The following is a 12,878-nucleotide window of genomic DNA, read 5'->3' on the forward strand; positions in this document are numbered from 1 at the left end:
AATTGACATCCACTTTGTTAGGAAAAAGGTGAAAATGGGACAAGTTTGGTTCATCACATCTCTGCTTCATTGATTTACGTAGACATCTCTACTAAAGGGTTTATATATTCTTTATTTCTAAGTTTTGGTACCAGTTTAGGTGTGTTAAACCTCAACCTAGAACTGCGAAAATGTAATAGACTCCAATAATATTTTTTAGTAATTAGAGCATTCGATTAGTATATCCCAAATATTGTGGAACAAATTGTATTATTTATTTTCAGTAAATATAGTAAAACCTTTCAAAAGAAAAAAATTTATGGGGTGATTGATTAGGTTGTAAATACTTTTTTTAGTCTACATCCTTTAGAATAGCAATTATACTTTGAATTAATTTCTAAAGCTACAACCAAAAAATAAAATGGTTATAATCCCCTATTTACTAAAGTAATATTTTATATATTGTAAGAAAAATATACAGCTATAGCAGATATATCTACAACAGACATTATACATACAAAATTTTACAATACACAATTTAAATCTACATCTCAACACCCCCTACTTTCACACAAACAAATTTTACATCTAAGCATTTATGTGATTTGGATAATATGTCACGTACATATCATGATTCATTTAATATAAATGTTCTATCTAAGACTTGGCACATAGACTTTGAGACACTCTTTGCTTAGGCTAAGATTTTGATTCATAGAGGTATGGTTCGATTGGATTTTTTTCGTATTCACTTTAAAACACTTTCCAAATGATAATTAATTTCAGTAAGGAGAGAAAAACATTACAGTGAGGTGAAAACATATTCACTTAAACAAATCCACAAAGCACCGAAGAGAATAACATTACAGCAAGGAGAGGCAAGCTACAAGCGTGTGAATTTCAAGTTCATAAATGATTCAGACCACTTACATGTTTCTTGTTTGCCCAACGACTTCCAAGTCCCCACTCTTTCTCGTTTCCTTGCTCCATCCCATTTACTTTCCAGTTTATACGATCTTCGGTTTCATATTATACACGAAAATTCAAATTAAATTTTGTTGAATGTTAATTTTGATCTATACATTGAGTTATCATTTATACCCATAACAAGTTAAAACTAAACTTTTGTAGGTTAACCAAAAAAAAGAAGACTACACTTTGTAGATATCATCATGACAGGTAAATCTAGGAAGATCTAGTAAGGAACCATTCAGAACCAAACCGGTCAGAAACCGTGTCTCTCTCATGATGCACATTCATCAAGAATCTGAAAAAAAAAGAGATAAATATCAAAATCGATTAAATTGAGTCAGAAGATAACCAACACAAGATCATGATCGGCTATATTTCGTGCCACGATCACTGATACTCTGTCCACAAGTTTCCTTCTTTTAGATTTTAATTAGCTGTCGACAATACTTCGAAGTTGGTTCGATGTTGCTGTCCGAATGTATTGGCCCCGTCCCTACGTTGCCTTTCGAACAGCTTATGTATGATTAATGCTTCAACGAAAAGACAGTGAGACATATCCAGCAAATTAGGGTTGCTCTTGTTTGAGTGGTTTAAGCCCCACGAATATGTAATTAGAACACAAAAATATAACCAGAATCTCGTGAGATTCGGAGTAACTGTGAATTTAAAACGAGTCATGTCAATATTTCAAATCACTCGACATTTTGTGGGTTTTCAGTTTTGTTTGCACTAAATGAACTTGAAAACAACATTTTAGTTCTATTACATACAACTGAGTTTTCTTTTGGAGACCTGATGTCTGAAACAATGCTAAAGAAATTAGAAAGTAAGATGTTACGTCCATAGTTTATAAAAATCATGTACATATGATATAAATAAAAGAGAGAAGGTGGAGATAAGACTAAGATAGTGATGAGTCGAAAAGGGAACAAAGACTTTAATAATTTAAAGACCCAACTTTTTTGAGACACCCACGAATGCGATTTGCAAAAGACATGACTCTTTGGAGTCTAGCTTGTGTTTGCATCACAAGACAAGTTGTATGTTCAACACCATTCCTCTTCTCATTTTTAACTAACTAATTTTCTACTAAACATAGCATTTTTAAATATACGTATCTCTATAATATTATTTGAGAAGTCAGTTTCATATTAATTATCGCGATGGTTGATTACACTGATATCCTTAATCAATTAAAAATACTAAATACTATTATTTATTTTTTTATTTAGTTTCCTTTAAAAAAATTTCAAAAAACATATACATATAATAAAAAAGGAAAATTTTTATAGTTAAAAAAACGAATTGAAAACGAAATATATGTATATATTATATGATTTCATAAGAAAAAGGAAAGTTCACAGAATAGTAATATTACATTTAAAAAATATTTTTAAATAACATAAAATATACTTTTGAAGTAATAAAATACTTTCTTTATATCTATATTTTCTTAGATGAAAAATATAAATTTGTATATAATGTGATTTCATTAAAAACAATTTACACAGATAATCTTGATATTAGAAAAAGAAATAATATTTATTTTAAACATAATTTTAAACAATGCAAAAAAGTTCAAAATAATATAAATATTTTTATATATCTATATGTTTTCTTAGATGATTACATAAAATAATTAAGTAACATAAAGTGATATATGTTTAACTATCTAAAAATAGTTTATAATTAGTATTATTGAAGTGTTTTATTTATTTTTCATATATTTTGTTGACTATAATATCTTCCAATTACAGCAAAAAAATATTGATAAATTATATTTTATTATATAGTATTATTTTCAAATAAAATTACAATTTTGTTTACTGCTTATTTTACAGAGATATTAAAAAAAAAATTGTTTGATCAAATAGTTACAAAATAGTTTAATGAGGTAGATATATTATATTTTATCATTATTAAAGTTATTTGTTTTCTTAATATTAAATTTTCTCTTAAATTTTATGTTTTTATGTTTGTGGAACTTAATATAACCATAATCAAAATATCAAAGCAAATCTGAATTCTCATTTTTAAAATTATTTAAAATAAATTTCAGTTTCCATTCAATCAATCAAAGGCATAAAGTTATTTAGAATTTATAAAATATTTTAATTATTGTAAATATTAATATGTGTTCATGAGCTTCCAAAAATGTATCATCTACTTATGTATGTAACTTCCTATTGAGCATCGCTTTATTTTATAATATATTTTAAAAAACATCAACATATAATTTGATAAATATTATGAAAATACGTGCACATTTAAACGATAAATAAAATTGATTTGATTTGCTTAGTTATAACAAAAATTAATTATACTTCATTTTGAATTTGAAAGAATATATATAACTCAATATACTCACAACATGAGTGACTCGACTAATCTAACTTATATCTAAAATCATAGATTTAACTACGATAAGAATATATAATTTTATAAGAATGGTAATTTATTTTATAAATTTAAATCATAGGACAATTCAAGACATATTAAAATGAAAATAAAATATTAACCAAATGTTACAATTTAATTATTTCCTAAAATTTATATATACGCATGATACTTCAGAATATTATTGTTATATTAATTTATGTAATTTGGAATCAGACACTTTAGTCTATTTTTTTTATTCTAAGCACACTATATCTTAAGTTATACATAATCATCGTAAAATATGTTCACATATTTAAGACAACAACCACCTAAATTCAAATAAGAAATTAATCAAAATTTTAATATATTTAGAATAAAAAAAATTATAGTTGAATTTAGAGATGCAATCCAAATTACCCAAATGATAACTAAATCGACTGTAAAAACAACAAAATCGATTAGATATAACATATATAAAATCATATGTATTATTAAAATAATATAATATTATAAATATAATTGATGCATACAAAATTATAAATTAATTTAAAATTAAAAGTAAATAGCAATCAATTATTATAGTATATTTACTTCAGAAATATTTATATCCGAGCACGAGCACGGAAAAATCACCTAGTATCCGGTTTCCTTGGGCTGCAAGATTGAGTCCAGAATCTCGCAATCTGTACCGGGCTGCTTCACCCACATACAGACTAGATGGGACGCCTGAGGTATCAATCCCATCAAAAGTTCTTAAACAAGGATGAGTATATCATAGGAAAGTTTCATAAGTGCTCTTTACCTCCGGGTGGATTGGTTCATGCTGTTGCTAATAGGATTTGGGGAAGAAGCTGTAAGATCTCTTGCAAGAAGCTGAGTGATTCATCCTACATGTTTCATATCCCGCATCAACCTACTCGTCATTGGGTAATCCAAAGAGGAATTTGGCATATCGATGATTGTTTGCTCTTTGTTTTGCCATGGATTCCGGAGGGGTCTTTTAAAATACCTGAAGTTTCAACACTACCGGTGTGGGTTACTCTAAAAGAAATTCCAGATTGCTGCTATTCAAGACTAGGAATTAGTCATGTTGCTTCTGGCCTTGGAGAGCCTATCTTAACTCATAAGCCTCGCTTGGATCCTTCAAACATGGGGGAAGCTAAAGTGCTAGTTGAAATGGAGTTGGAGAGAAATTTTCCGCAACTTATAGCTCTGGATGATAAGCAAGGCCATATTTATCTGGTTAAAGTAGAATACACTTGGATACCTTCAACTTGTGAGAGATGTGGCGGCTTAGGTCATAAAGCGAAGAGGTGTCTTTTGCTTTCAAAACCTCTAGATTCTTCTGGTTCCTCAGCAAATCCAGAGGGTGTGAGTGTTGACATTCCCGTTGTTGACATAGACAAAAACTTGCAGGAAAATAATGATGAAACAATCTCAGGAAGCCTTCATAAAACGTCTGCTACTGTGCCTCAGGTACCAAATGATTCTTCACTTCCTCCTTTGGAATGCCATTTTATTAAAGACGTACCAGAGGAATGCCAAGCTTCAAATACCCCACAGGTCCAACATGATAACCAACTAGCACAGCAAACTTTGACCAAGACTTTATCACCATTAGTAGATATTGCATCTACTCCCATCTCAGCTTATACTATGGAATTTTCTCCATCAAACATTATCAACAGGGAGGTCCAAAAAGCCTCTATGGTTGATCCCTTAAACACATCGGCTCAGGTAAGTGAATTTCAGAGTCCTTCTCGGTTTGCTGTCCTTGGTGATGTGGACATGGCCCCTGATGAAACAACGAGCTCGCTCGGGTTTACTAGGGGGAGGGAATCAAGACCTCCAATCAAGTTCCAAGATCTAGTATGGAAGACAACACAAGGGAGAGGTAAGCATGGCCGTCGCGGCCGTGGTAATACTCGCTAGTTGCTTGATCTCATTTCTCCTCTTGGTTTCACTCTCTGAACGTTTGAATGTTTCATAGCATTCAGATGATGTCATCATGATTTGTATTCATGCAAACTTTTTCTAACTATAAGGTTTCGTACCTTATCATGTAAACGTTTTTATTTATAATTGAAAGCCCTTTTTCAAAAAAAAAAAAGAGAGACTACGTATCTTGCATCTACGTATTTAATTATCTAAACTTTGGGATACTGGAGGAGTCAAGAACATAGAAGGAATCTTAATATCAAAAGTAGGAAACACATATATTTAATATTGGTAAATTCATTGAATGAAGCCTAACATAAACATCAAAAGCATGCATGCATGCATGCGGATTAGAAGCTAAATGAACATAGTTACGCGTAAACTATGGAGGAAATTAAAATTACCACCTTGGTTCATACTTTTAGGTTCTACGATTCAATGTATATATAGAACGTGGAGCCTCTCCCCATAACCCAGTTTTAAGGAAAATCATTTATGAATAAAAGAGACAAATGTATAAGAAAGCACATGGCTTTACCATTCCTCTATCAATTACCAGCCCATTTCCCTTATCCACATGGGTCTCTCTCCTTATTCTCCTTTTATCTAAATTATCAACATTTTCCAAGTCACACTATACAAACGGCGGTGCAAATTATGATAGAGGATAATTTTCCCATGATACTAAAACTAAACACCCAAAAATAATGTAATATGAATAATATCGGTACAATCTTAGATTTTAGACATAAAGTGAGAGCATTATATATATATAAAGTAAAAGATATCAATACGCGCAATTGATAAATGTGAACGATCGACATCAGCAACAACTGCACTTGTATGCAACTTCAAAAAGTTGATGATCTAGAAGAGGACTTGGAAAATCCCATCCTGGAATTATGGTTCAGTGGCATTATTTTCTCTCTCTTTTGTTTTAGTAGAAGTGTCAATGTTACATTTTCCACATGAATTAAAAAGTTGTAAATACTCTATTATACCCTTTCAAAATAACCTTAAATTTTAATTTTAAAAAAAACAACATTAAATTGTATTATATGGTACATTTTTATTTGTTTATATGATAATAGGGAAATTACAACAAAACTTTTTTCAAACAATTTTTTTTTATTGAACTTCTAGGAAGAAAATGGTTTTAGCCCAATTATACTCCAAAATAGCGTAAAAGTAACATTTTACTCTAATTCCTACTTTTTTCTTTCCTCCGTCTATATTTAGGAACAACCAACTATCTTGAATATTTCAAAACAACACTAACTAATACAAATCAGCCTACTGATTATCAACACTCGTAAAAACTATATAAACTTTTAAAAGATGCAAACACACAAGAAACACTTAATAAAGTAATATCATAATACTTTTTTAGAGTAATATCATAATATTTTTTTTTAGACCGGGTGATTGTGGTCGAGTGGTAAGGAGACGGGACTGAGACACCAACACGTTTCAGGTTCGATCCACCTGCTGCGCGAAACTAAGTCACAATTATCCTGATCACCCAACACAGATATGGGCCTATGCTTTAGGACCTATTTGAATACCCTGAGAGAGAGTCTATCCGTGGGCTGCACCTCCCCTTGGGAATTAGTCCGGGCCTCTCCATAGGCCTGGGATACCCCAGGTTAACAAAAAAAAAAAAAAAAAAATAATAATAATACTTTTTTATGTTTGCTTTATTTCCGGGTCGGCCAATAGACATCCAATTCGCATTCATCATTTTTTTAATCTCCTTTCTTTGGTCCTTTATAATAATAGTATATCCTTTGTAAAAGAAGTGTAAAGACATCGACGGCAAGAGAGGTAGCGTAAGCAAAGTTGGCGGAGGCAAATAAGGAGCGTGGAATAAAGAAAGAGTCGAGTCCACATGGGCGGCCATAGCGTTTGTGTCCCACCTTTGTCCCCTTGCCTCTTTCTTGCCTTTCATGCTCCCGACAACATCTCTCTTCTTTAAACCCTAACTTCTATGCATCTTCTCCCTCCTGTATATATCTCTCTTTCTCTAAACCCATGATCAACCAAACTCACAAACAAGAACAAGAAGAAGAACAAGGATTCTGCTTTGGATATATTACACAGAGACATATAGAGAGAGGTGTCTTGATCTTGAAAAAAAATGGCTTACGAGAAAGTCAATGAGCTTAACCTTAAGGACACAGAGCTTCGTCTTGGATTACCCGGAATAGAGCAAGATAAGGAAGAACAAGAGGTTTCTTGCGTTAGAAGCAACAAGCGTCAACTACAAAGCGATAACGAGGAAGAATCTACACTTCCTACGAAGTAAGTAAAGATTTGAGTTTCAATCTATTGTTTCAAATTATCTATGAATTGTTGTACTAATGATGATTCTTTGCTAATTTACAGAACTCAAATCGTTGGTTGGCCTCCGGTGAGATCTTACCGTAAGAACAACAACAGTGTGAGCTATGTGAAAGTGAGTATGGATGGAGCTCCATACCTTAGGAAAATAGATCTCAAGACATACAAAAACTATCCAGAGCTTCTCAAGGCATTAGAGAACCTGTTCAAGTTCACGATCGGTGAATACAGCGAAAGAGATGGATACAAAGGATCTGGAGTTGTACCAACGTACGAGGATAAAGATGGAGATTGGATGTTGGTTGGTGATGTTCCATGGGATATGTTCTCTTCCTCTTGTAAGAGACTCAGGATCATGAAAGGATCTGATGCTCTTGCTTTGGACTCGGCCTTATGATGATGATTATGATGATGATGATGATGAAAGCTTTTGATGGATGAAACTCTTTTTGATTTGATTCTGATCGGAGTTTGAGTAGTTGACCACACCAAAAACAGAACATGTCAGGGTTTTGTTCGATGAGATAGATCCATCTTCAAGGGGTTTTCTTTTTGTTTTGTTGGATCCTTGTTTTTAGATTTGCAGTTTGATGTAAAGATAGATGAAATTTTTGTACAATACGGACATATACACAATATAGATGCGTATGTAGCAATATTTTGACGAAAAAGTCTTTAATTTCATAGTGATAACTACAATAATTTACAATAAAGAACCTCGTAGTATTCTTTAGGAGAGGGCAAAATAAGGTTGGATTCGATCAGAAAATTTTGGATATTTGTAACTCCAACCAAAAAAAACACTTACATTCAATTATAGTTAAAAACTGAACAAATTATATTTACTAAAATTTTAGAAGATGTGTGTGTTTATTATATTTATATGAAAGTTTTATATATTTTCCCTAAATTATTTATTTAGTTATTAGAATTTTTAAAATTAAACAACATTTTATTTCGTAATAAACATTATTATAATATGTCAAATTTCGAATTTTTTAATAAAAAATATTTTTACATTTAAAAAAAATATTAATCAAGAAACAGGCCTGATAAGAGTTTCCAAACCCCAACTGACTTGAGTTCATTGATTTTGGTTATGTTCTATGTGGTTGCGAGGTGTTCCACCTGCGATGATCAGATAAGCGAAGAAGGTGAAATCTACATAAAGCTTGAATGAATTGGTACATGTGATATAGCAACGAAATTATATATAGTATTAGTTTAACCTCGTGTATATTATTTGAGAATCATTACAACTTTTTTTTTTACCAACGTGTCATCACTAAAATGATTATTAGAATAATTAAAAAAATAGGTTGGTCCATCTAAGTATATAATAAGCTTTTTATTAAACTAACCATAAATACATTATTAACGTGCTTCATTATTTCTTTAAATAAAATTACGGAATTGCCTAATGTAGCTAAAGTATATATGACAATTAATGATTTTAAATATTAAAGATTTGATAAAAATAAGTGTATCTTATGATATATTTGTTTAATTTTAAACTGTTAAAATAAATTCAACAACCATATTAACCATATAATAAAAAATAAAAACTTTCTTTATATGTTATATTTTAAATTTATAAAAACGAGTATAAATTACTAAAATTGTTAAAAATTTCACATTCAAATTTTGTGATCCATGGTTTAAAATTTTTGTTATGACATGATACAAATGATTAAAAATCATATAAGTCGAAAGTCTCATTTAATATGTATTAAAAATAAAAGATTTATAAATATATATATATATATATATATTACTTAAATATCTTAATTTTAAAATTTACTTTGAACAATTTTTTGATAAAAATTTTGAAAAAATATTGACAACTTCATTTTTAAAAATATTATAAATTACTTAAGCTATTAATCCTATAGTGAAAATTTTGTTATCGGTAACTTATTTTTTTTGCTATAATAGATACAAATGATTAAAAAAAACATAAGAGTAGAAAACATCATTTAATAAATAATAATATTAAAATATACTATATATATGTTACTATCATTTAAATTTAATTATATATCATATCAAATAGAAAAAATATTGTTTAGATTAATAAAATTTATTTATATGTTCACACCAATTTAATTATATAAATAATGGTTACTAGCTTTTTAATTATTTAATATATATTTATTATTTCATAATATGTTAGAAACATATAATATATAAAATCATTTATATATAATGTTCATCCCGCGTAAGGCGCAGATCTTAACGTAGTTTATTTTACTTCGTAAGACAAGCTAGGCAAGATTGTTTTGCGTGAAATTTGGACACGAAGACACAAAGTAATTGTATTTGTTTCCAGTTAATTGGGAAATTATGAAAAATTAGGATAAGATTTACGCCGTACGCAAGGTGAATTTATATAAAAATTACTTAAGAAATATCACATAGAAAAATAAATTTATATTCTTGATCGAATTAATATTTTTGGCCCTTCAACAAATTTTTTTTAAAAAATTGTTAATTACATAATTTGTTTACTGATGAGTTGATCCCATTTTTTAAAATATTTTAAGTCAAAAGAATCACTTATCGCATAAGAACCTAATATTTAGGCCGAAGAATCTTAGGCCTACTATATGGTTACAATGAAACTATATCAGCTCGGTTTTATATCATGATTTAGCAATTTAAAATTTAATTATGGTTACGAGAAGTTTACGTTCACGTGCCCATCCTATGTATGTTCAATATTTTTTTCATTTTTGTGTCTTTTTTTTCATTTTGGTTATTGCTCGATATAAATATTGATTTTTGAGTTTATTCTCATTTCGTTATTTTGTTTTGGTCCGAAATTTGGAAAATGTTTAAGATTTAAAATTATTAAAGAGATACATACTTAGGTTAAGATCCGGGCCTTGTGCAGAATAAATATTTTATATTTTATATTTTATGTTTTTCTGCATATTATGAAATGATAAAATAATAATTATATATTAAATAACTAAGAAATCAGTTACTATTATGTAATAAATTGGCGTGCGTATATAAATCAAATGACCGCTCTTGTTTATTCGCAATAATTTTAAGGTAAATAAATCAAAACAATCAATCTTATCTATCGTATAAGATATATAATTAAATTTAAATGATATTAGCATAGATATATAGTATACTTTTAATATGGATATTTATTAAATGAGGTTTCTACTCATATGATTTTATGATTACTTGCATATTTGTGTAACAAAATTTTACACCAACAATTTTTTTTAATGCGGAATGTTTAGTGGTTTCAATAATTTATAATCATTTAAAAAAAACAATGAAGATTTCAAAACTAAAATATTAACTTTTCAATATATGTTCAACGCAGATATCAAAATATAAGTATATATTTTTATATGATGTATAGCTTAATTTAAACGATATGAAATATATATATATATATATATATATATTAACATAAACACCTATTAAAATAAAATTATTTATTCAAATGATTTTATAATCATTTTATCTTATTATAGAAAAAAAACTAAACATTGATCATAAAAGTTTATGTGAGACTATTAACAGTTTTAGTAATTTATACTCGTTTTGAAAAATTCAAAATACAACATATACAAAAAAAATATAAATTTTTATTATATGATTAATGTAGTTTTGTAATTTATTTTAATAAGAAATAATTAAACAAAAATGATAGAAAGTATACAGATTGTGAACAAATCTTTATTACTAGAGGTTTGCCGACGCGTAGCGCCGGTTTTGTTTATATTGATATAGTTTGATTATGATTTTATATTCTAGAACATTTTTCAACAGTATTTTAGAAAACAAAATATGCATCAATCATATGGAGATATATAAATTTGATTGCAGTCTCTGCATAGTTATCTTACATAAAAAAAAAGTTGGCTTTTTTTCATAGGGCAAAACAATTATGCTGGGTCATAGTGGGTTTTACAAATCTGTATGCTGGGCGACTTGGGTTTTACAATTTGAGGCTCATTCATACTATAGGCTTCTTCGTCGTTTAGGGTCTGAGATTTGTACACCGGCCGCCGATTTTTTACAGAAGAGAAATGATGAAGAGCTCTGAGGAACGTTACAACGTTTCGTCTAGATCTCCTTTACTCCCCGTTTAGTTCACAAGGGGAGCTGAACTAAAAATGATTTCGTCTGACATTGTGTAGAGTTTTATCTTTTCATTAAGGGTTTTTTTTGTCATACGTGGCATATCAACAATTTCAGGTCTTAACCTTCGTTGGTCCTTTTTCCATTTGTTTTATTTAATTTGGGTTTGGATTTTTATTTTCGGTCTTAACCTTCGTTGGTCCTTTTTCCATTTGTTTTATTTAATTTGGGTTTGGATTTTTGCATATCATTTAGTTTGAGCCTAATAAGGTTAAGGGTTCCATCGTCTTCTCACCTTTGAGCTTCGTTATTGTCAGCCAAATTCTCCATCTATCAAGTGACCGAACGTCTCAATACGAACTTTAATCTTATCTTTACCTTGATTACCCCACTCCTCTTACTCTGAACAATCAGAAAAAATTAAGACCAATCTAATCAGAAAAAGTAAAATTTTCTCTCGTTATCGATTTTGTGTGCTTCCGATCTAATTTGAAATTTCAGTACTTTTTACTACGTTTGGACTTTGTTTGTTTCTTTGTTGGCACGTAAAAAATTTTGGGGGCTTAAGCAACACTTTATACAATCTTTCAAAATGGTCTCTTATGATTTTCTTAAATTGGTATGTTTTACAAAAAAAGATTACAGCACCTAAAAAAACTGTTTATAATGAAAAATATAAAAGTAAAAGTCCAAGTAAAAATGTAAAGAAGATATACATAACCAATATGCATGAAAGGACCGGCTTTAATTTATGATGGACCTATTCAAAATATTAAACTGAACCTTAATTTTTTGAAGTTTTCATATTTAAGTGAAAAAGTTCTTATGATATATTTTAATCGAATTTTTCAATACTAACCAAATATCTATATATATAAAGAAGAGTTTTTTTCACTCCTAGGCCATCTACATAAGATGTCACGTCAGAAAGTCGAAGGTTATCGTCGCGCCACATGTCCATGTATTCAAAACACATCACTTTATTAAATGAATATATTTCTTCGCATTTCCATACATACAAGTAGTATGTAACTGACATACAAGTAGTATGTAACTGAGACTTTAATGCACATCAATAAACGTTTATATGTATATAGAGAGATCCATCATAGCCACTACATATCCTCACAATACTATAACATCTTTTTAAAACAACTTTTAGT

At 29.3% G+C, this 12,878-nt stretch overlaps 2 protein-coding genes across 2 annotated transcripts; both read left to right on the top strand.

Annotated features, from left to right (window-relative positions):
- Positions 1-4,047: 4,047 nt before the first annotated feature.
- LOC125579981 lies at positions 4,048-5,262 on the top strand. The gene has a single exon (XM_048743907.1). It carries the CDS (start codon positions 4,048-4,050, stop codon positions 5,260-5,262), a length of 1,215 nt encoding a protein of 404 aa, XP_048599864.1.
- Positions 5,263-7,161: 1,899 nt separating this feature from the next.
- Positions 7,162-8,292, top strand: LOC106453515 (auxin-responsive protein IAA2-like). The gene is made up of 2 exons (XM_013895760.3): positions 7,162-7,569; positions 7,654-8,292. The coding sequence occupies exons 1-2, from the start codon at positions 7,406-7,408 to the stop codon at positions 8,003-8,005; spliced, it is 516 nt and encodes a 171-aa protein (XP_013751214.1). The 5' UTR covers positions 7,162-7,405; the 3' UTR covers positions 8,006-8,292.
- Positions 8,293-12,878: the final 4,586 nt, after the last annotated feature.

Source organism: Brassica napus, chromosome C1, assembly GCF_020379485.1.
Source record: "Brassica napus cultivar Da-Ae chromosome C1, Da-Ae, whole genome shotgun sequence".
Taxonomy (NCBI): Eukaryota; Viridiplantae; Streptophyta; class Magnoliopsida; order Brassicales; family Brassicaceae; genus Brassica; species Brassica napus.

Excerpts from the sequence above, each read along its gene's own strand:
- LOC125579981 (XM_048743907.1), top strand. The coding sequence starts at position 4,048 with ATGGGACGCCTGAGGTATCAATCCCATCAAAAGTTCTTAAACAAGGAT.
- LOC106453515 (XM_013895760.3), top strand. The coding sequence starts at position 7,406 with ATGGCTTACGAGAAAGTCAATGAGCTTAACCTTAAGGACACAGAGCTT. Across the intron at positions 7,570-7,653 it reads GAATCTACACTTCCTACGAA|AACTCAAATCGTTGGTTGGC; the intron begins GTAAGTAAAGAT and ends GCTAATTTACAG.